Source organism: Chanos chanos, chromosome 6, assembly GCF_902362185.1.
Source record: "Chanos chanos chromosome 6, fChaCha1.1, whole genome shotgun sequence".
In the NCBI taxonomy this organism is placed as follows: domain Eukaryota; kingdom Metazoa; phylum Chordata; class Actinopteri; order Gonorynchiformes; family Chanidae; genus Chanos; species Chanos chanos.
In genome coordinates this window covers 47,307,058-47,330,863 of record NC_044500.1, presented here as the reverse complement: position 1 = coordinate 47,330,863, position 23,806 = coordinate 47,307,058, and the positions used below count along the sequence as shown (strand labels likewise).

Sequence of the window (23,806 nt, the reverse complement as noted above, 5' to 3'; positions counted from 1 at the left end):
AGGATGGTGAGAGAGAAAAAGGACGAGGGAGAAAACCATCCAACGCTCTTTTTCGTTACTCAACCTTTGCAGTTTCCACCTCGAGGAACTTGTCATGGACTCAGGTTCCTGACGACCCACGAGAACTAAATTCAAATATCGGGCCATTGCTTCTGGGAGCTGCGTGAGGCTCTCCTGTGTCGCGTCCACGGTAACGGTACCTCAGGACCGCTGGCACTGGCTCTGTTTTCTCAGACTCATTTACAATAAAAGCTCTGCTCAAGGTCCTGGTGGCCCGTCTGAAAAACACCATTATTACATTCTCTACGAAAGCTGAACGCTGCGGTTGGCTAGACCTGGCCGCTTCTTTCAAACATTCCTGAAATTGGATAAATCTGAAGCAGGGAAAAAAAAAAACAAAAAAAACAACTTTACATCAACACTGAGCAAGCGTGACCTTACTCGTGTGTTATCACGCGTGGACCTGTTTTGCATTAAAGCCGTCGGTTTTTCTAACGGAGAGTCGTGTGGCCGTGTTGGAACTCAGAGAGACAGAGTTAAACACACTCCTCTCTCTCGTCTAACAACCCCACACCCTTACTGTCCTCCTCTGACACTCTAGTCCCTCTCTCTCTTTCTCTTTTCATCCTCCCTCTCTCCCTCTGGTTGCCTTTCTTCTGTCCTCTTGTTCTCCCTCTTCGTTCCCCTAAACCCCCCCCACCCCTCGCCCCCCACTCTGCCCACTGCTCCCTTTTACTCTGGCGAAAAAAGAAAAAAAAATCCTTTCATCTTCTCCTGCCTAGGCAATGAAAAATATAAAAATACATTTTCTCACTGTCACAGCTTAATGATCAGTGTAATGTAACTGAAGATAATAATTACACTGCGTAATTACACTAAATAATTACACTATAACTATAATTATATGTGTTCACTTGGCTGTCGTCAGCCAGCAATCATCAGATTACAGGTCTGATATTCAGAACGATTGTTTTGACTAATTAATACTGCAAGTCGACGTTGACGTCTCACTAAAAGGTTTCATAAAAACCGACGTGTTTCCACGTGCCAAGCGAGCAGACATAGCAAACGCAGTTTCCTACTCAGGGCTTTCATCCACCTACCTCACGACTGAAACTGTAGATGCCCATTCGCAACGTTAAAATATTTTCAAAGAAAATAAACCTGAAGACTTGTCGTTTGCAAAAGAATTTGACAAGAAGGCTTTCATTACACTGCTAGAAATGACAATCTTTATCGTTGACAAATGTAGGACAGATGCCATGAATCAACACAGACATATTAATCAAGTGTGTGTGTGTGTGTGTGTGTGTGTGTGTGTCCACATGTGTGCGTGTGCGCATGTGTGTGAGTATGTGTGTGTATGTGTATGTGAGCGTGTGTGTATGTGTGTGTGTGTGCATGTGTATGTATGTGTGTGTGTGTGTGTGTGTGTGCGTGCACGTGTGTGAGTATGTGTGTGTGTGTGTGTGTGTGAGCGAGTGTGTGTGTGTGAGTGTGTGTGTGTGTGTATGTGAGCGAGTGTGTGTGTGTGTGTGTGTGTGTGTGCAAATGTATGTGAACGAGTGTGTGTGTGTGTGCGTGTGTGATTTTTTCTCTTCTAATCAGTGCCCATCTTTAGCACACTGACTGATTTCACACAGAAGTCAAAGCATCACAACTCTGTTCCTCTGACTGTCAGATGTGCAGTGTGCATTCAGAGTTACATTCATGTGGACGAGATCAAAACTCCTGCACCGCAACACCATGGTCTGCACAGGGTTTGGTCATTTTTGGGTCTTTTTCTGAGGTCTTTTTTTTGGGGACGATTGAAACTAAAAGTAGCTCAGGACAGAAGCCCTCAGTATTTTCTGATTTTCTGTTGGGCGTTTTTACACTTTGATTTATGTATTACCATTTCTCCATCTTTACCTTTTTGCAGACTTCTCCTACTCAGCTCCGTTAATGATTAAAGATTGTTAGATTATCAGTGTCATTATTACTAGGTCCCTCTAACAGGGTGAAGTGAGTTATATTTTAATGAAAGAACATTAAATTGAACTAAAACTTTTCTATGTCTAAAGGCATTATCTGTATTAAATTAATCATTTAGATTAAAAAAAAAAAAGAGTTAAACATTCATAGATTAATCCCTTACAAAATAATGACTGGTTGCAGCTCTAGACGAATGCAGTTGTTTTTTTTTTTGTTTTGTTTTTTTTTCTCAGCTCCCACCAGGGTGGCCAGGCTTTCTGCAGGGGTGGAAGACAAAGAAATGACAGAACTGAGAGAGGGAGAGAGAGATGGAAAGACTTCTCCTTTTAGCAGGTTTGGGAAGGGACAAGCCAAGCAGAGGGGAGAGAGAGAGAGAGGGAGAGAGAGAGGGAGAGAGAGAGAGAGAGAGAGAGAGAGAGAGGGAGAGAGAGAGGGAGAGAGAGAGGGAGAGAGAGGGAGAGAGAGAGAGAGAGAGAGGGAGGAGAGAGGGGGGGGGGGGGGGGGGGAGCGAGGGGGGGGGAGAGGGGGGGAGGGAGCGAGAGGGGCTAGTGCTGCGATTTCTCTTCTCTGATGATATAAATAAAAAGGATCAGAGGGTGTTTCTCCTTCAAAGGCGGGACTTCCCTCTCCGTCACAACATCCTGCAGAGTTACGGACGATTTGGGGGGAGGGGGGGTTGTGCGCTCTGTTCAACACTGTTCAGCTTATGAAGCACCTCTCTCACCGATACCTCTGACCTTCCCCTGCCTGTGTGCACACGCCGCTCTCACCGCGTACCTGCCCGGTCACGTGCCGAATACACAAATAAGAAACTCTTATCAGGACCCGCAGGAAAAACAGTCATGTTTTTAAAGACACATGACGTTAATGTAGATAGCGTGGCAGTGACTCTCTGACATCACATGCACCTGCACCCAGGGTGTCGTTACTATCATCTTATTAAACAACAAAAAAGCAAAGACAGACTCTGTAAAAACTCGATTTTACTTGCCTATGCTGTTACTCTGTAAGATGGCAGTGCCTTTGTTAAGTGAGAGGCCTCGTTAAAAAAAAAAGGGGGGGGGGGGCATTCACTCTGTATTAAATCATCCTGCCTTTATGAATGACCTCCAAAACCCTACTCCGACACAGGAAACAAACAAGTGTTTTGTGTTTTTTTAGTGCCGACTGTCTTCCTGTCAGGCCACACCACAGGGCTCGATCAACTGAAAAGCTCCTGAGTACAGAAGAGAGAGAGACAAACAAACAAAGAGTCCGCCGTCCGCTGAACGCTGTGACGCAGGGTAGCGTATGGAGAATGAAGAGAGAGTAAATCGATCGTTCAAAAGAGGGACAGGTACATCTCGTCTCATTCACGTCAATCTTTCCGAGATCTGTACTCCTGGCATTTTAACACAACACGGTTAGTTAAACAATCACTTCTGCTACTTACTCAGAACTCTGCCTGCAGCTCTCAAGAGAAAACATCCGAAATGGAACTACAAAACAAAGAGAGCGAAAAAAAAGACATTAATGACAGGTTTAGACATGCCCGTTTTAAAGCAACTTCTGAACAGAGAGAGAGAGAGACAGAGAGAGAGAGAGCAGAGAAGAGAAGAGAACAAAAATATGTCATTTTGAGGAACAGTTTGACGCTGGGCCAGTCTGATGGTTCTGTTGAAGGGATGGGGATGGGTTCTGAGAAACCCGGGCAGACGGGACTGACAGCTCACCCAGCGCTGGAGTTCTCACTGATGACAAACCCCACAGATGCGATAATGTAATGTCAACACTTCCATTCATCAGAAAACTCACGGCTGATACCAGTGTTTGGACAATGTAGATACAGTCTACTTGACAATCCTTCCTGAAAAGCCATTCAGACAATGACAAGCCTCAGTGTCTGTGTGTGTGTGTGTGTGTCTGTGTGTGTGTGTGTGTGTGTGTGTGTGTGTATCCATATCCATACTCTGTTCAGTTGAACTCACTCATCTCAGTCGCTGGCATTAAAAAACCAAAACACGGCTATTTCATTGTTTTTTTTAGTTTAGTTTTTTTTTTTTTTTAGTGTTTTCTCATGCTTTGTGTTTATCTGCCGCTCCTCACCACACCAGGCAGAGTGAAGTGTGTTTGCGGAGCAATAAGATCTGCATTCCGCGGGTGTGTGTTTGGGCTGCTGAGGATGACTCAGATTGGGACGCGCGGGTCCCGACTCCAGCGTGGACGAGGCGGAGGGGCGGGCGGCACCGGACCCGGAGAGAGATGATTACGGTGCCGTGTCCCCCGTAATGAAAAACGCGCGGGAGCAATAAGCGGCGGCTCGGCCGCGGAGGAAACGCGGAAATTGCAAAAGCCGGAGGGCGCGCGGGGTAACAAGCCGCGGCGCCGTGCTAGCCCGAGGACAGCGCCAAGGACAGGGGCAAGGTGACACTGCCGAAACAGAGCCTCCTGCGTCTCTGAGTCAGCGCCGGTCTGAGTCAGCGCCAGTCTGAGTCAGCGCCAGTCTGAGTCAGCGCCAGTCTGAGTGCCAGAGGAGGGCCTGTAATCTTCACCACTTTCACAGGAAAAGAAAAAGAAAAGTGTCTACAAAGGCAAACGTCGACCAGAGAGCAAAGCTTTGACGCGAACCGTTATATGACAGGACGGCCTAAAATGAAAAAGATTTGGACGATATTAATTTTAACTGTTCCTTTTTTTTTTTTTTTCTCTTCATAAAGTGTTCCCGACGGTTCCTCTTCTGTGCCGTGCATGGTAGAAATGAGATAATGTGAAAAAGAGAGTTAAAACCTCATCGCCTCTGAAGCCCGCTTTTAATTCATTTGACTTTTGGAAACTTATCTGAAGAACACAGTACCAACACATCTCAGTCTAAAGGAAGAAAAAAAAAAAAAAAAGAAAAGAAAAGAAAGAAAACTTTTAATGGAAATATAGCTCTCCACAGGTATGAAAGCAGCACCAAAGAGACGTCCGATCTATTTCAAGCTTCCTACAGCACAGGCTCCAGTAAAACAAGTTCAATAAAAAAAAAAAATCTGCAAGTAATTTACTTCTCCGACGATTTCCCCTCGTTTCAGACGTATAGGCGGAGACGAGTCTTTCTGCACCGGCACGGTGGAGAGCTGGAGAACGCCGCTCGTTCCCGGTGGGCTCGTGAAGAGCTGCGTTCTTAAGGGAAGCGGACTGTCAAACGCACGCAGTGCAGTGGGAACCGTTCTAACTGTGACATCCCGATAAAACTTAACGAGACCTCGCGGCCACCGACAGTAAGCCGTCTAGGGCTTATGAACATTTTCGATTCTGGTTAAAAAAAAAACAAAAAAAACAAAAAAAAAAAAACGTGAGGTCAGCTAGGCAGGCATGTGATCTAAATACTGTGACATGACATTGTCTGCATGCCAATTCACTCATTCATCCTTTATCTAAGCCACTTGTCCTCATTAGGGGGGTGCTGGAGCCTATCCCAGCGCTCATAGGGCGAAAGGCGGGGGAAACACCCTGGACAGGTCGCCAGTCCATCGCAGGGCAGACACACAGACAAACACATTCACGCACACATTCACACCAGAGGCAATTAAGCGTCTCCAATTCGCCTGACTTACATGTCTTTGGACTGTGGGAGGAAACCGGAGCTCCTGGAGGAAACCCACGATTCAATCAGAAACGCGACAAGAGGATCATTCGAAAAAAAGCTTTTTCCATCGTCTTTTCCTTCCTGACACTTTACAAAACATTCACACTCGGGGCAAAGGCCAGGTTGCTTTGCTTTCAGCTGGTATTTCCATATCACAGGGAAGAAATAAGGTTTCGAATCCATTTCGCACCCGCCCCTGGATAACACGCTTCTGGGGGTGAGGTGTCGCCACAAGATTAAAAACACCATCACGCTGTTGTTCAGTCGCTGGCATGAAAAAGCTAATCTCCAGCCTTATGCATATATGCTTCAGAGGAGGTCGAGGGGTAAAACAGAACTCAAGTAGATTAAGATACATGAGTCTAAACACACACACACTCACAGACACACACTCTCACAGACACACACTCACAGACACACACACCCCCGCTCACCCCTGTCTCAGTCTGATGTCTCCCACTGTCTGTGCTATGAGTGAGTCACATTTTAATGCTGACCGCAATTTATGCTAAACTGGCCCATTTTAATTAAATATCCCTTAAACTCTGATTCTTCGAAAACAATCGCAGAGAGGATCGTCTGACAGTCAGCCCTTTATTACAGGCTTTTTTTTTTCCCCCCCTCGCTATTATAAAATAAAGAGATTATGGAAGAGAGAAATAATAGGGAAACAATGTCAGGACTAATCCATGGCTCTTGCTTGCTTAGTTCTGCCTGAGCGAACTACATGCCTAAGAACCTGGTTCATCTCAGGTCAAGAGGTTCTTTTACTAAAAATATCCTGCAAACATAAGAGAACGAAAAAAAAGAGAGGGAAAAAAAAAAAAAGAGAGTCCTCTTGGCTCAGGAACAGAGGCCTGACACAGCATGCTGGGCACGTAGATGATTTTGACGTGATCTCGAGTAAATCCAACGAGATCGCGGTCCGAGTGATTAATACGGGCTGGGAAAGTCAATGCAAACAGACAAGCGCCAGGGTCTCGACTCGTTCTGATACCTGATTCAACGTCCTTGTGAAGACACTAACGCTAAAACCTGCGAGGAGACGCCCCTGACCGTACGGCCAGTTAAAGCATAAACGCCAACAACATCCTAATCCTCCCATTACTGTCCAGATCTACTCATGTTTTTGTGGCCTACACAGTTTCCATCTAGAGTTCACAGCAGGACAAACGGCTGAAATGCTTTTTTTTTTTTACACCATGTTACTCTTTTATAATACAGCAGCGCTGTGGAGTTGGAGTCGTGGAGTCAGAGACAAATTTGCGCTAGTGGAAACGGAGTCAGCGGTACCGTAAATTGAGGAGTCGGAGTCAGTTTTCGGAGGTTTTGTGCAGCGACTCCACGTCAGCTGGCGTACCCAACTCCCCCAGAGATGACCCGCCATCTCCCTCCCCCGAACCTCACTGTTCAGGCGCAAAATGCTCTCCTCTCTCTTCATTTCAGACGTTCCTTTATCGATTTTTGCGCGTCGTTCGCAATTTTCGGTGTCAGTAAAGAACAGTGGGCTGTCTAATCTTTTAGTCTTTTTCTCTTTATTAAGGACAATCAGCCACAGAAAGTTCCAGGACATCACAGTAGGAGAGAAGACCCACTGTGAGGCCTGTGAAAACTGTGCCGTGGGGGAGACATTAGTTTCTAGACCTTGTGTAACACAACCCTAAGTAAAGGTGTGTTCACTTTGCAGAGGATGAAGAGACAGAGAGAGAAGGACAATGACGGGAAGAGGTGAAGACAAAAAAAAAACAAACCTTTTGTTCAATATGAATTGAATTTTTTCCTTTCTTTTCGCTCCGTGTGCGTATTGTTCAGTACCTTACTCACGTACTTGTGACCCTACATTTGAGCAGGTTTTAGACAGTTTTATTGACTGTTAGCTGCTTCTCGCGGAAGCTGCCTCTCACCTACAAACAAAGTAACCAGAATTACTAAACTGTGTAGCTTTTTTTTTTTTTCCAAAGACACAAGAAAGTTTTAACGTTCATTTATTAATACAAAGCAGCTCTAAAGCCATCAATTTAGGCTGATTAAAACATTGGGCCGGCAGCGTTCTACGCTAATAGCTGTGGTGAAAGGACCAGGCCGTTAAGTAAGAAAACCCCCCGGGAGACGGAGAAAACAATCTATTTGTACATTTCGTTCACCTCAACACATTTCAATTACCTATCCCCATAAGAAGCTGATGGGACCAAAGCTTTTTAGTGAGAGCAGACCACCACGGGCATCCCTAATGATGTAAATTACCTCAAAGCAGGTCCATTAGCAACAGCAGTCCTGAGCTCATTATAGCGCCTCAGAGAGACAGCAATCTAAGGTAGCTAACTTCGGGGAGGGTACCTCATTAGCATGAAAAGTATCGTGCATGATCAAAAGATGAAAATAAGGCCCTCTGCCTTCAAGGGGCCCATGACGCATTAAGCTAATTTACGGGAGAGGAGAAGGTATCAGTTAAACACAACGGGAATGTAAGACGAAAAAAAAAAAAGGCTAATTGACTCACATACACAGTACACCTCTGCAATGCTACAAACAGGTGTGAATACGAAACGTCTACTGACATTTCAGTCGAAACAAACAAACAAAGGATTACTTGACCTTTGGCCCAGTAAAAAGCAAAGCGTAACACACACACACAGTGTCAAGGGGAATCTGAGGATCAGTTTCATCAGTCGAAGAGATAGCCCCGCCCACATTTCTCTGTCCCCAGTCAAACTGTGCTCACACTGTCTCTCATCATGAGGAAGAGGACAAATAAACGGGGTTATTATTGTTGCTTCTGACGTCGGTCGACGTGATCGTCCAATCAAAAAGCAAACGGTAGAAACACCGGCCGCGTGTCTGCACGAGGGCGCTCGGCCCGAAGTTTCTTTGGTTCGTGAGAAATTTGCCAGTTTCAGCGTGTAGACCAGTGGTGCACAGACACAGACGCCAGTCTCAGTGTGGACACCAGTGGTACACAGACACAGACACCAGTCTCAGCGTGGACACCAGTGGTACACAGACACAGACACCAGTCTCAGCGTGGACACCAGTGGTACACAGACACAGACACCAGTCTCAGTGTGGACACCAGTGGTACACAGACACAGACACCAGTCTCAGTGTGGACACCAGTGGTACACAGACACAGACACCAGTCTCAGTGTGGACACCAGTGGTACACAGACACAGACAGTGTGGACACCAGTGGTACACAGACGCCAGTCTCAGCGTGGACACCAGTGGTACACAGACGCCAGTGGAAGAATTCAGTTTGCTCTTGCTCCCTTAACTCCCACAAGTGCGTCTTCCGTGAGAAGGAATGATGTTCTTCTTATCGGTTCAGCAGGCGAGATATCAAAACCAGCGCAGAATTATAATCCCACTAAAAAGAGAATGGTAAAGCTCACTGTGTGTTTGTGTGTGTGTGTGTGTGTAGGGTCCCAAATGCCCTCTAGAGGGGACAATGATGAGTTGTAGGGGGGGGGGCTTCACAGCTGAGGGGCAGAGTTATTTTTAAGGATGCGTTTAAAGATGCAGGCGAGTGATTAATAACCAGTGGAGAGGATCCGGCACAAACCTGGACACCTCGTCGCTTCAGCCGGATTTCAAACTTCACCACGAATACGGTAATGACCTCCAGCACTCCCCCGCCTCCGGATTCCAAAAAACACCCCCGATTTGCGTCTTCACAGCGCGCCCACGAGTGTTCAGAGAGATGCGTTTCCGATAAAAAAAAGGCACAGAGCAAAGCGAGGCCACACGGTCAATTAACATTCAGATGGTTACTGATGTACAGAAGCAAACACGGCGTCAGCAGCTGGCTTCAGTGAGAGCAGACCCATTAAAACGGGCTTTTTCTTTTTCAAACACCTGTGAATAAAAGCCCTCTCTGAAATACAGTCACCGTTCCCAGAGAAACGGGCAGCCCCTCCCGCCGGGGCGTCGGCGTGGGGCTATGGTCCCATCTGGAGAATGGCTCTTTGATTGTGTTTAATACCCATCTGGGACAGGAGGTGCACGACGCTCCGACACACAGAGAGCTTCTGATTAGAGCCGCCACACAATCCCAAAACCTAAATGACACGCGGTAATGGCGGTAAACAGATCTCTGAGATGAAGGCTCCACCTTTGCATGCGTGTGACGGAGCTGAAACGTACATCCACCTGCATAATGAAGGAGTGAGGGAGGGAGCCCCTCCGGATGTTACTGGCAGACCATTGGATGAAACCGATGGAGCGTAAAGACTCCGTTCTTCCAGTGTTCAAAAGCTGCTTTTCTCCTCTGACTGACAGGATCTCACTTGTCAGATGGGTATACAAGGGTAAAGGGGTTAAGACGCCCCCCCCCCCCATGCAAACAACACCCCTCACAACACACACACACACGACACACAGCACACACAACACACACCATAGATAATAGCAGAGCTGGGGGCCTGTCAATATCTGTTAAAATGCAGCAGGAGTGCAGGGTTCATCGACAGCAGGAGTCACAGCTGCACCGAGGACATAGACTCGTCTTTCGCCTGAGCGACGCTCTCTCATCATAGCGGCAGAAGCTGGAGAACTGTAATGAATCAGATTACAGGGGCCTCACAGGAACCCCTGGACGGTTCTCAGTCAGCCAAAAGGTGCGCAGAACAGGTGACGGCGTGAACGAGCGAGGAATTCAGAACTTGGCGGGGGGGGGGGGGGGGGGGGGTAGAGTGTCGGGCACGGAGCAGGCAGAAGGCGATCGGATGAGTGCAAACCAAAAAGAGCCAAACGGGCGAAAGATTAGCGAAACCGTCCAAAGATGTGAGAACATTTGGTTGCCATTCTACTCTCGGGAAACCAGCCACAGGGATTTGATCGAGTCAATAGAAACATGACCAGCATTTGAGCAGAAACTGCAGAATGGTTTGGGATTAATTACTCCACTTAATCACAGTCAAATCTCAGTCAGTAACGGGATCTCTTCATTTTTTCAAATGTATTAAAACCACATTTACTTGGCAACCAAATCATTCTACACACACACATACACACACTCGCACACACATATACCCACACACAGATACACACACAAAGTCACTGATCCACGTAAAAAACAAAAACAAAAAGTTTGGGGAAATAAACTCAGTCAAATCCTCTCACAAAAACCGTAAAAGAAAAAGGAAAGACATGGAGGGAGGTCACATGAACGTTTCAGGAGTTGAAACGTTTATTTTGAGCGAGGCAGTGAGAACTGTTTACTTGGAGCCCGGCGTGGGAGAACAGATTGCGAGAGCCGCGGACGTCCTCGCCGACGCTGGAAGCCCACCGCGTACGGCATAATTAACCCGAACAGAGACCGCGATGCGTGATCTTCTATGCTGACAGATCTTATTAATAGTTCACTCCCTCGGTATTAAAGAATTAAAACAATTAGATCGTGGTTGGGCCGAGCATGTAGAACCATCAAACCGAATGAGAAAATAAAACAGCCTATGTCTTAAAAAGAGCGCGACTGTTTGGAAATCCAACTCTCGGGCGTAAACAGGAACAGATTTTCCAAACATCTTTGCACACAAACACAGGAATGAAGAGAAGAAAAAAATACACGTGGGGGGGGGGGGGGGGGGGTAGTGGGGGTGGGGGGAGCACTCTAGCCATCCTGATTCCTTCATCACGCGGTCTTACCTACTGACAGACACTTCACTCAGAGACGGGCTCGGTGACCTTGACAAGACCTCGATGACTTCACTCTCATCGACCTCGGGCTTGGAGGAAACGGATGGGGAAGCATTACTCTGATCCATTCGGCCGACCGCTGTGGCGAAAGACGGACAGAGAGAGAGAGAGAGAGAGAGAGAGAGAGATAGAGAGAGAGAGAGAGAGAAAGTAATAGAAATTGAAGAGAAGGTACGAACAAAAGACATTCCTCCGAAAATGAGACGTCAGGATCCACTGTGAACATTCAGTGTCATCAGGACACACATTTAAACCTAACCCATCCAGCTCTGTCTCCAAGTCAACAACCAACCACTCATACCTACAACTGACTCTTCTGACCCCCCAGAAAACCCACACTCAACCCAGCCGTGTGTGTGTGTGTGTGTGTGTGTGTTGGATGGGTACCACCCGTGGAGGTACTCCAGGACCCATTAATGTGATTTCTGCCTTTCTAGCAGGGGTTAGCAACATTACATTGATCTCTGGAAATTATCGCTCCAATCTTCACATTTCATGTTCAAAGATGAAGGTTAAAAGGGCTCTGGCAGCACAGTGAACACATTTGAAAATGACCCTCACATGTAATTAAAGAGATGGATTTTTATCTTCCCTTTTTATTTTATTTTTTTTTAAGTTATTGATGCACTAGACCTTTGGGCTTTTTTTCCTATGCATACAGAGGAATGGTAGCACATGTGAGCACAAAACCAAAAAAAGAACAAACAAAAAAAACCAAAAACCAAACAAAAAAAAAACAAAAACAAAAAGCCAAGAGCAGCTCAGATCCCTCTGACTACATCAAGTCAAAGAGTAAAGTATGACTTAGAAATATGATTTAAACGTGGTTCTGTGTGAGTTTTTCTGAGATGGGTGAAAAGAACATTTGTCCCCCCCCATAAAGAAAGCGAATATTACTAGAAGATGGACGACACAGTCACAGTAACTGAGGTGTGTCCATACCATGCAAACTAACATCATCCACCAAACAACCACTCACACAGAGACGGGCTCGGTGACCTTGACAAGACCTCGATGACTTCACTCTCATCGACCTCGGGCTTGGAGGAAACGGATGGGGAAGCATTACTCTGATCCATTCGGCCGACCGCTGTGGCGAAAGACGGACAGAGAGAGAGAGAGAGAGAGAGAGAGAGAGAGAGAGAGAGAGATAGAGAGAGAGAGAGAGAAAGTAATAGAAATTGAAGAGAAGGTACGAACAAAAGACATTCCTCTGAAAATGAGATGTCAGGATCCACTGTGAACATTCAGTGTCATCAGGACACACATTTAAACCTCTCCCATCCAGCTCTGTCTCCAAGTCAACAACCAACCACTCATACCCACAACTGACTCTTCTGACCCCCCGGAAAACCCACACTCAACCCAGCCGTGTGTGTGTGTGTGTGTGTGTGTGTGGGCGATATTTCGAATATATTCGATGTATCTTGGCTTGTTCTGTGTGCGATGTAGTAAATGACTATCGCGAACATCGAGTAAATATTGTCAGGTCATTTTTTTAAGCCGCCGGCATGAGACTCGCTTTGGCGTTTGGCTTTTCTCGCTCTCTCTCTCTCTCACAGACACACACACACAAAAAAAAAAAACCCTCTCATACATACGCCACACACACTCACCCGCTCATCCAGACCACTCCCCTGGGTGAGTGTGTGTGACATATATAGGTGAGACGTGTGTTTTTGTATCTGGAGGGAACAGGGAAAGAGCCTGGAGAGAGCGAAAAGTACCAAAGCGGGTTTACACGTGTTGAGTTCGGAATAACGATAACAGAGGATAGAGGCGGACGAATTGGTTCCGAAAAGAAACAGCTCTGGATCCATCGTCTGGCAGTTGTTTGGGTATCGCAAGGGAGGTGTTGACTAAATACTCTTTTGTTAAATTTAACTTGGTTGCAATTTCCCCCTTTTTGCACGCAAGTTTAAAATTGTTCCTACAGAAACCTCTAACCAATAATGTTAACAAGAATGTTTTAATGCAGACATATGTTGCAGGGACTACTAGAATCTTCATAATGGTGTGACTGTATGCATCAAAGGTTTAAATTGAACATTTATGAAGTGCTTTAGAGGAGATTTAAAAAAATATCGAGACATATATCGTGTATTTCAACATAATCTAAAATATCGCGATATTGTTTTTAGGCCATATTGCCCAGCCCAAGTCTGTGTGTGAGTGTGTATCTTGGATTGGTACCTCCCATGGAAGTACTCCAGTGCCCATTAATGTGATTTCTGCCTTTCTAACAGGGGTCAGCTACATTACACTGACCTCTGGAAATTATCGCTCAAATCTTCACATTTCATGTTTAAAGCTGAAGGTTAAAAGGGCTATGGCAGCACAGTGAACACATTTGAAAATGACCCTCACATGTAATTAAAGATGGATTAAAGATGGATTTTTTTTTTTCTATGCAGATGTAGTTATTGATGCACTTTTGGGGGGGGGGGGGGGGGGGTTCCTATGCAGACCATGAAGACACTCAGGAGCAGCTCAGATCTCTCTGACTTCATCAAGTCAAAGAGTAAAATATGACTTAGAATATGATTTAAACGTGGTTCTGTGATTATTTTGTTTGAGATGGGTGAAAAGAACATTTGTCCCCCCCCCATAAAGAAAGCGAATATTACTAGAAGATGGAAGACGGACGACACAGTCACAGTAACTGAGGTGTGTCCATACCATGCAACATGCAACCCAACATCATCCACCAAATAACAAGGGCCCTCATACTCCTCACTTCACAGCCTAGCAAATTGCTTATTGACACTGGATCCATGGGGATTGTCGGGGGGGGGGGGGCTTTGAGTGTTACCATGGTAACGGCATCGATTGACAGGCTAATCTCGGGGACCAGCAGTCGGCGACGGCGTTACCTGAGCGGCACGTCGTTTCTCCTGTTTCCTTCTCCTCTCGCGTGGCCTGACCTCGTGCGGACGTCTTCATGCGACTTTTGACCTGGGCGATGAGCCTGGAGAATTCGCTGCTGTGCTGTCTACCTGAGGGATGAAGGGATCAGGGGTACGTTCACAGAGCAGATCAGAGACTTTCTCTCGCAATTTCTGCACCAATCACACGAACTTCAGGTCTCACTGCGCACCGACAATTCACTCGTAATTCACAATTCAGCAATTTAACCAAATGCCTCTACTTTTATTGGGTAACCCGGTTCTAAAGGAGTCCAGCTATGATTAAAGGAATGAAGGTTTGAGATTTTTTTTTTTTCTCCCAAATGCAGAACCTCCAAATCAAATCAGGATGCCCAGCATGTGTGGACCTGAGGCAGTGGGAGGTGTAAAGGAGGCAATCAGGAGCAGCCAGCCACTGGGAGTCAATCCATCTGAGGAGACTTACCTCCTAAACCTCACATCCAAAGGGGAATTCTCTGAGAAGTGTGGTGTTTAGTGAAGTTACAGATAAAACCCTCCAGAGGCAGATTATTACCAGACAATCCATCAAAAAAAAAAACAAAAACAAAGCGGAGAAACACAAGACTAATGAGCTTAAACCCCTGCCACGTATATAAACTCAGACTAATCCAATCATTAAATAGTTGAGGCTTCACGATAAAAGCTGAAGACATGAAAACAATCCAATCCAACACCACACGTTAAGAGGTCTGGATACGTGACCAGACTAATCCAGAGTGAATATGAAAAAGGCAAACAGTTCAGACTGAGTGAAAACGAATAAACAAATCTCAGCTGAAACTGACCAGCAGCAGGTCTTATTCAATTTAGTTCAGTTTTGACATTTTCATCAAAATGCTAACAAACAGAGCAAAGATCGGGGTTATGGGGGGGGGGGGGGGGGGGGGGGGACAGCTCAGGGAACATGTTTTTCACAATTCCATAGCTCAGAGTAGAACCAAATCCGCACCCACACACACGCACACACAAATTCAATTCCCTCAATCCAATTCATTTTGATTCAATTCAATTTAGTTCCTGCACAAATGGTTCTGATTTGAGCTGACTGCATTCATTTTTATTCATTTATTTCATTTTTTTTTTTAAACTTCAATTCTCGATGCATAAAGTCTCAACAAAATCCATTAAAAAACAATAAATTCAAAGCTTCAGACCTGACTGTGACAAAACACATGATATCAGTACACAGAAACAGAGACAGAAACAGAAATATTCTGTTGATAAGCCAGTAATGGCACAGTGGTGAGGGAAACAGCCTTGTACCCGTGGGGGTGTGTTTGTACCACTGTACAGTTCTCTGTAACAAAACAAGGTATTTGACCGACAGACAGGCTGCTGCAGAGATGTGTAATCCCCAACAGAGAAATGAATCACAACAAAAACAACGGCAACAACCAAAAAAAGGTACTCTGGAAAGAAGAAATCCACATGTAAATGTTTAGTTGATTTTTATTATAAAACAATGGTCAAAATTGGAAACAAATGGTTTCCAGCACATCGTATTTTTCCCCAGAACTTCTGTCACCCTTTCTCAGCAAGTTCACAAGCAACACACACACACACACACGCATAGAGCAGGACAAAACCTGCGACTCTCAATTAGATGCTATTGTGAAAGTCATTTTTGGCTGACTTGATTACGGGCTGTGAGGGAAACCAGTAAAGGGAGGGCGCAAAGTTCCCTCTGAGGGCCAGACTGTGGGAACGATTCTGGATTCTGGAGGAGCATCTGGTGAAGACCCACACGCAGAAGGTCCGAAGAGACGGCAATCACGAAGAAACCACGAGCTGGAAGCGCCGAGCTGCCTCTGACGGAACGCTATCACGAAACAGAAGCCGGCCCGGTAATGGAAAAGGAGAAAACTTGAACTGAACGCTGCATCTGTGTTTTATTACGTGAAACCGATCGGCAGTCTCTTCTATTTCACAGCCTGTATTTCCCCACCCATCCAATCAGCTTCACAGATGACTCAGCAAGTCTGGAGACCCACACAGCCTAAGAGCTCTGGGCTTCCAGGCTCCGAGTTTGATAATGCAGCATTAGATTGCCTCTGTGTGTGTGTGTGTGTGTGTGTGTGTGTGTGTGTGTGTGTGTGTGTGTGTGCACGCTCGTGCATCATTGTGTGAGACAGAAAGGAAAACATTAGACTTACAACAGACCCAAATGTTTGAACTCTCTGTACTAAGACTGGCACAGAATCATCCATCATTTCAAAATTATCACCATATTTTGTATCTGAAAGAAAAACTAACTCACAACACAAGGCAGATAACACGCAAAATCAAAGTGCAAACAAAATACAGCAACCTTGAATTAAAGCGAGATGTTTTCTCTTTGTTTTGTTCTTTTAAAAGCTGAAAAAAAAAACGTTAAAAAAAGGTTAAACGGTCCAAAGAGAAACTCTGAAACATTTTTTTTCCCCCAGACGCTTCCTCATCTCAGAACGAGAATGAGATGTCCTCAGGAGTCCAGGCAGACAATGAAGGATAAAAACACTCTGATTAAATAAATTTCACCTTCCTGTCAACCACAGCAATTACATATTTAAAAGACATGGTCACTAGAGTTCATTTCACCACGGAACGAAAAAATAAAAACACAGGAAATTCCGTTACCTTTTCCAAATTACTTTACTTTCTTGTTTGTAAAGACAAGGGCAATGGAATATATTCACAGAATGATTTGTCTTACTTCATACAAAAAAAAAAAAAAACTCTCAAAAAAAAAACGTGTCAGGCAGCAATTGGAGGAGAGACGTTTTACTTTGCGATGCCTGTATCACTGATTCTGAGGGTAAACATTGGACAGTCTCTCCCTCCGTCCCCGTGTCTCTCTCTCTCTGAGCCCTCAGTTCCTTTGACCCTTTTTATGGCCCAAGCCTCCCTGCGTTCAGGACCAGCACACTCAACAGCGAAAACCACTCGCCTTAACGCCTCACAGATGCCAGACTCAAGTGTCCAAGAAGTGTTTCCCCCCTCTAGGCAGAGACACCCCCCCCCCCCCCCCCCCAAACAACCCCCAAAAGGTTAGCAGCATCCCCCGTTTCCAAATCAGATAAAATACCAGACCCCCTGCTAGCCTACGGTTCAGCTTAGCCGAGTGTCAAATCAAGTCGAGTTGAGCTCCCGTTGCATCAGCCGTAATGTAAGTCCATCCATCCCGTCCTGCTCATCTCCGCGAAGAATCGGCCCAGTCTCATCACTTCGCAAGACCCGCAACGCTTAAAGACTCTCCCGGGTCCGGCACAAAGCCTCACTCACGGTCTCCTAAAGTCCATCTCAGTAATTCCGTCTCTCTCACAACCGAACACGGTGGGGCCTGCTCTTTTTCTTCTTCCTCTGTCGTCCTTTTCGTCGTTTTGTGTGTAAGTAACTCCCGAGAACATCACTCAGATAGTTCTTTTTTTGGTTAAGTGTGCCTCTTCGTGAGTAAGACTTCATAGTCGCGTAACTGTTCAATCATTACATACCCAAGGTAGTGAGAATATTGTTATTGTCTGTGGTTGGTTGTTGGTCCTCTTGTATGTAGTTTAGATGCAAGTGTGTATGTGCTGAAAGTGCCTTGGCTCTACCTAAAACCCAATTTAATCAGCATTTCATTCACTCTGTATCGTTCGAATTCGATTGTTGTAATAAACGTTTAAATTTGTAGTTCTACTCTTTCACTACGTGATAAATCATTTCCTAGTTTATCGGATGTGGTGATCCAGGAACTTAATTAGCTAGAGGTACTGAATTCAAAGAGTATTATTGTATTTGCAACAGTAATGCTATAATTTATTATATGTCAAAGCTAATGAAGAATTATTTTGATAAATTTCTACATTTAGTGTTCAGAGCTATAAACAGTTTTCCCGAATAACTGTAAGTTCACTGAGTTAAGGTTCTGAAATAAGGTTATGGTTATTCGTGATATTAGTTTTCAATCTAATATTCACAGTGAACCATTAACCAGAATTTATCTATACCACTGGCACGACCGACATTTGGTTACTAACATTCACTACACAAAGATAGCGTCATGATTTGATATCTTCTGATTTGATATTCTTTGATTTGATCTCTAGGAACTGAATTGATCAGTTCTGATTTGCTCTCTAGGAACTAATTTGGTCTCTTTTGATTGGATCACTAGAGGCTGATTTGGTCGCTTTTGACTGGATCACTAGAGACTGATTTGAGTGGGTAGTGCTGCCACCTAACAGCAAGAAGGTCGCGGGTTCGATTCCCAGCCAGGCAGCCAGGGTCCTTTCTGTGTGGAGTTTGCATGTTCTCCCTGTGTCTGTGTGGGTTTCCTCTGGGAGCTCTGGTTTCTTCCCACAGTCCAGAGACATGCAAGTCAGGCAAACTGGAGATACTAAATTAGGTGTAAATGAGTTAGGTGTAAATGAGTACATGAATGTGTTTCTCTGTGTGTCTGCCCTGCCATGGACTGGCCACTTGTCCAGGGTGTTTCGTCCAATGAATGCTGGGATAGGCTCCAGCAACACCCCGCAACCCTGATTAGGACAAGCGGCTTAGATAATGAGTGAGAGAGTGAGTGAGAGAGACTGATTTGATCTCTTTTGATCTCCACAGATCTACTTTAATTTGATCTCTTTTAATTTGATCTCCTTTCATTTGATCTCCTTTGATTAGATCCGTAGAGACTGATCTGATCTCCTTTGATCTGACCTCTAGAGACTGACTTGATCTGTTTTGATTTGATCTGTAGAGACTGATTTGACCTCTTTTGATCTGATCTCTAGAGACTGATTTGACGTCCTTTGACTTGATCTACTTCACATTTCAACATTTTGCCTTATTAACACTGCTACAAAACCATCCCTGCAGCTGAGAGAGAACTGAAGCCACATCTTTAAGTAATTTACATTATAGAGAACCACACAAAGACTTATTTCTGGAGCGCATGCCCTATAGCTGAGAGGTACCAGTGCTGTATGGAGAAGAAAGCATGTGTAGCCCACTGTTATCTTAAACAGCAATCTAAAACGTGGCTCGGGGCAGACCCAACCCCCTGGAGATGCCGAAGTAATGCGATGGGTGTGGTTACTGCAGACCTTGAACAAAAGGGGTTAATCAAACATACAGCCCAGAAACACACGTTTCACATTAGTCATGCAAGGTAAGCTTAGAAAACTCAAGGTCATTCCATTCCAGTCTCTGACAGGGGTTCTTAAGATTCCAACGTGAAACCCCATGCATGGAACGCCTTCAGAAAGGCCTCTAGTTGGTTATATAGCATTATATATATACATATATATATATATATATATATATATATATATATATATATAGAGAGAGAGAGAGAGAGAGAGAGAAAGAGAGAGAGAGAGAGAGAGAGAGAGAGAGAGAAATGAAAACGAGAGTAGATGGCAAATTAGTAAAAAGACACAGGCTAAAAAGGTTGAAGCATTTCCATTTTATAAAGACACCTCAGTGTCAAACAATGCAACACAAAACTGTGAGTACAATGGAGTAACTGGCTGATGAGTTTGACCTGCTCGCAGATCTTAAGATAAACTAACCTAGCCAGCATTTACCGACTGCACAGGTGTGTGTGCCAGTGAAAAGGGTGGACCGGGAAAATGTCACATTTGCTGGGATCAGACCACAAGTCTACAGCTGGAAATCAAAGTGCCACCAGGTGCCATGGGCAAATGTCACACCGTGGACACAAAGCATCTGACAAAATGTCAGGAAGCCTCTGGAAACGCGGGGGCGTTCCCTGGTACTGTGGTATCAGTCTACGGTACGCCTTGTTCCTGCACTGAGGCTCGTTCAATCGCAATAAAGAACGTCGCTCAACAATGAAGACAATCTCCGTTCCAGCCTGTTCAGCGCATGAAATGAGAGACAGTTTCAAAGAACTTTTCCGGTCCCCAGAAAAGGAAAAAAAATTGATGATGATGATGATCATCATTGTGAACAATATTGTGTAAAATGTTTTAATTATGCACAAACTTTGCGCCGCACTTTTGTTTAGCGCAGAGAGTGAGGTTTCACTGTTTTCAGATCAGAGACACCTTCAAACAGCACGCTCCACGAAGGCAGACAGAGGAACCACGCAAAGTGTTTTCCAACCAGGTGTTACGTGATGGATGTTATCAAAAAAAAAAAAAGAATGCACAGAGAGTTGATGAAAAATCTGAACCTTTTGACAAGAACACGAAGTTGTTTTTTTTTTTTGTTTTTTAAAAACCAATTCTTCCTTTCTTCAATAAGTTTCTTCCAGCTGTTATGCAATAATAGCACTGCACTGCATTGTGTCTTGGCTGTGAGGGCGCCATCCATCACTGCCTCAGTCCCACTGTCTACCACAGAACGAGAAGGATCTCAGGCTCCCTGAGGTTCTCAGTGGCAGGCACACTTGGCTATCCAAGCATACGATGAAATAAACAAAACTGTGGAGTGACCTGACAGCAGGAGGGTAATCTGTGTTTGGGAGATGCTGTCTTGTGTCGCATCTAGCTCACAATCAGTGGCCACTTCGTTAGGTACACCCTACACATCTCATACAGGGCCAGGCCTCCAGAGAGGCCCGAGCTCTGCGTGGCATGGATTTTACGTCAGACGCGTTACGTGTGGATGTACATCCACGCACTCAACGGTCTCTTTTGTCTCTTTTCAAAGTTGCTCTATATTGGGTTGAGCTACGGAAACAGGCCGGGCCATTTCAGCAAGGAGGAACTCACAGCCAAGATCCTGGAACCGTTCTGAGACAACACGCCATGGCTTATTGTCCTGCTGGAAGTATCCAAGTGACGGTGTGTGTGCCAGTGAAAAGGTGAACCAGGAAAATGTCAAAGTCAAGTTCCTGGAACCACTCTAAGACAACACACCACGGCTTATTGTCCTGTTGGAAGTACCCATGCTGCAGACACCCAGCGGGACTGGTCCATGGACCCTTGCTGCAGACACCCAGCGGGACTGGTCCATGGACCCATGTTGCAGACACCCAGCGGGACTGGTCCATGGACCCATGTTGCAGACACCCAGCGGGACTGGTCCATGGACCCATGCTACAGACACCCAGCGGGACTGGTCCATGGACCCATGTTGCAGACACCCAGCGGGACTGGTCCATGGACCCATGCTGCTCAAGCCAAATCCTTTCTTTCAATTCCGCAGGGTTCCAGTGTTGGTGATGCTGCACGCACTGAAGCCACTTACTTTCGTTTTTAGACCCGGTACAAGCGGAGCCCAGTGAACTCACCTGTGTAATGGACGGATGAGTCCGAAGAGACCCATTCTGCACAGCACGTCTGCACTGCGCACCATCACGAGCCTATTTCTGGCTCAGATGTAAGTGCTTGCAAATTCTGGCCATTATATGTCCACCTCCCCCACCCCCCATCATCAAGCTGTTTTGGCCCATTTTCTTTCCCGCAGACCGGGTGTTTTTGTGTCTGTAGGTCCATTCTTGGAAAGTCCTGGACGCTGTTGTATGTGAACAGGCAGGAGAGTAGGTATTTCTGGTCTATTAGAACCAGCAAGTCTGGTAAAGACACTCCCACCATGCTCAAGGTCACTCGGGTCACTCATTTTGCCCAATCTAATGTTCAATCCGACAATACCCAGCTAACCTCACGTCCGTCCCACTGCTTCATACAGGGATTTGACCCACTGTCTGCAGAAAAGATCCATTTTGTGTGCCTAATAAATTGCCTGCCGAGTTCATCTTTTGAAAACCACACACATACAAAATGAAAAAAAAAAAAAAAAATTTTCAATCAATGCTGGCTGTTTGCCAAGTGACATCCAACAGGGCTTTGTAGACCTCATACAGTCCCAATGTAAAGCTAGGTATTGACCATTTTGGCTTAAAAAAACAGACTAGTTAGAAGCCTGTGGCCTCACTGATTCAGAGAGTCAATCTCCCATATACCGGAAACAAAATCTGATTATAAAACATCCACCACCAACCCAACACAGAATAATACATCTTTAACCTGTCCAAATCAGCATTAAAGCAAGTCCAATCAAGGTGATTTAGTTTATGGCACATGAAGGGTGACACAAAGGCTTGAAGTTTCAGGTGAAGACGGAAAACGGAAAAACGCGCTCCATGTTATTCTCGTCTCAGAGCACTACAGGGAGGGCATGACGCATTTTCATCTGCCTCAAGGAAAAATTCAAGGACTCAAATGGATCGCAGAGATTAAAAGGACATCCGTGTTGTTCTGCCAATAGCCGGAAATGTTTATTTCAAATGTCTGGTGAGGGCTTTAATTTTTAGTTTTAGCTTTTTTTTTTATTTTTTCGTTTAGAAACTGGTCTATTTGAAAGTGGCTGGCAAAACTCAGCTGAGTAACTTGACACGTGGCCGACACCTAAACGCACGACACAAACACGCAGAACTGTGAACTATCATCTATTGACCGCTCACTGTACTGTGTCATGTTTAAAATTATAGCGGACAAACAAACGTCATTTCATGACGTGCAGGTGCCTTGCGAACAGAAAACATACGCGGGCCGATTCCGTTTCCGACATAAAAAAAAATTTCAGTTTTCAGTTGCGGCTGTGTAAGTCATTAAAGATACAGCTCGCCAAGAGCAGACACACACTATCATTCAAACACTCGAACGATGACTCTAGCTTTCAAGGACACTGTTTCCTTAGGCCCAAAAATTCAATTCATTATCATGTCTGCCATTCCATCAAAAAGTTTGACTGAGATCCCCACAGATCAGGCTAGAAGTTGACACCGGTTCACTTTGTTGTCAGGTAACGTTGCATGCTATGAAAAGTACGACTGGTGTCTTGTCTCAAGCAAACGGGATAAAGAAATGAACTGATGTTAGATTGGTTCAGTGGCTATTTGACCAAATAAAGGCATAGCCCGACCGAGTCAATCATAATTTGGGTTGCTGGATTTGACTGTCTAAAACGAAGAGGTCCGTTTTAGCTTGCTATTTTTAGATGCATCTCTGTGCATCCCTAATGCCCCCCCCCCTCTCTCTCTCTCTCTCTCTCTCACACACACACTGTCATCCTTCCTTTCGCTGGCTGCCCTGTCAGACCGATGAGTCATCAGCCCTCTTGATGATTAATCAACCAGTTATCACAGCAGGGCAGCTATTTATAGACTTCGCTCTGTGTGTGCTGTGCATCAATATTTCAACATCTCTTGCCTTTAATGTTATGTCTTGCCGCGCTATTTTCGCCAGACATCTCGTCCGAAAGTTTCGCCCGCCACCCAGGTCGATTGCCCACAGCAAATATTTAAGCCCCTCACCTTGGTCCCCACTCCATGCTTCCCCCCCCCCACCAGGAAACACACAAAATAAGCTCTCTGATTCTTTGACCTTCCGGGTTAAAGTCATGGAAAACTGCCGATTGCTTCAGGTGCTCTGTGAAGACAGCTTTTGCCCAAAGGACCAAACGGATCTGTTTGAAGATGAGGGCCCCACCTTCTCAACACATTCCACCTCACATCAGACAGACGTTTGGATGAATACATGTTTAACAGAGGAGTAACAGATTAAGTTTGATTAACTCTCACCTGAATAAGGGTCTTCATGATTGTTTTTCTATGGCAAACCTTTTTTTTTTTTTTTGGTAGCTAGTTTTTCAGAAGACTTAAATGCGTTAGTCA

The 23,806-nt window shown here is 45.2% G+C and overlaps 1 protein-coding gene across 1 annotated transcript in view; it reads right to left on the bottom strand.

Annotated features, from left to right (window-relative positions):
- Nucleotides 1-11,223: 11,223 nt before the first annotated feature.
- rad18 (RAD18 E3 ubiquitin protein ligase) overlaps nt 11,224-23,806 on the bottom strand; it is a 37,708-nt gene continuing 25,125 nt past the window's right edge. The window contains exons 11-13 of the mRNA XM_030778630.1: nt 14,144-14,270; nt 13,277-13,282; nt 11,224-11,337 (exon numbers count right to left, since the gene is read on the bottom strand). Of these exons, the coding sequence (XP_030634490.1) occupies nt 11,224-11,337; nt 13,277-13,282; nt 14,144-14,270 (247 nt within the window). The remainder of the gene's footprint in view (nt 11,338-13,276; nt 13,283-14,143; nt 14,271-23,806) is intronic.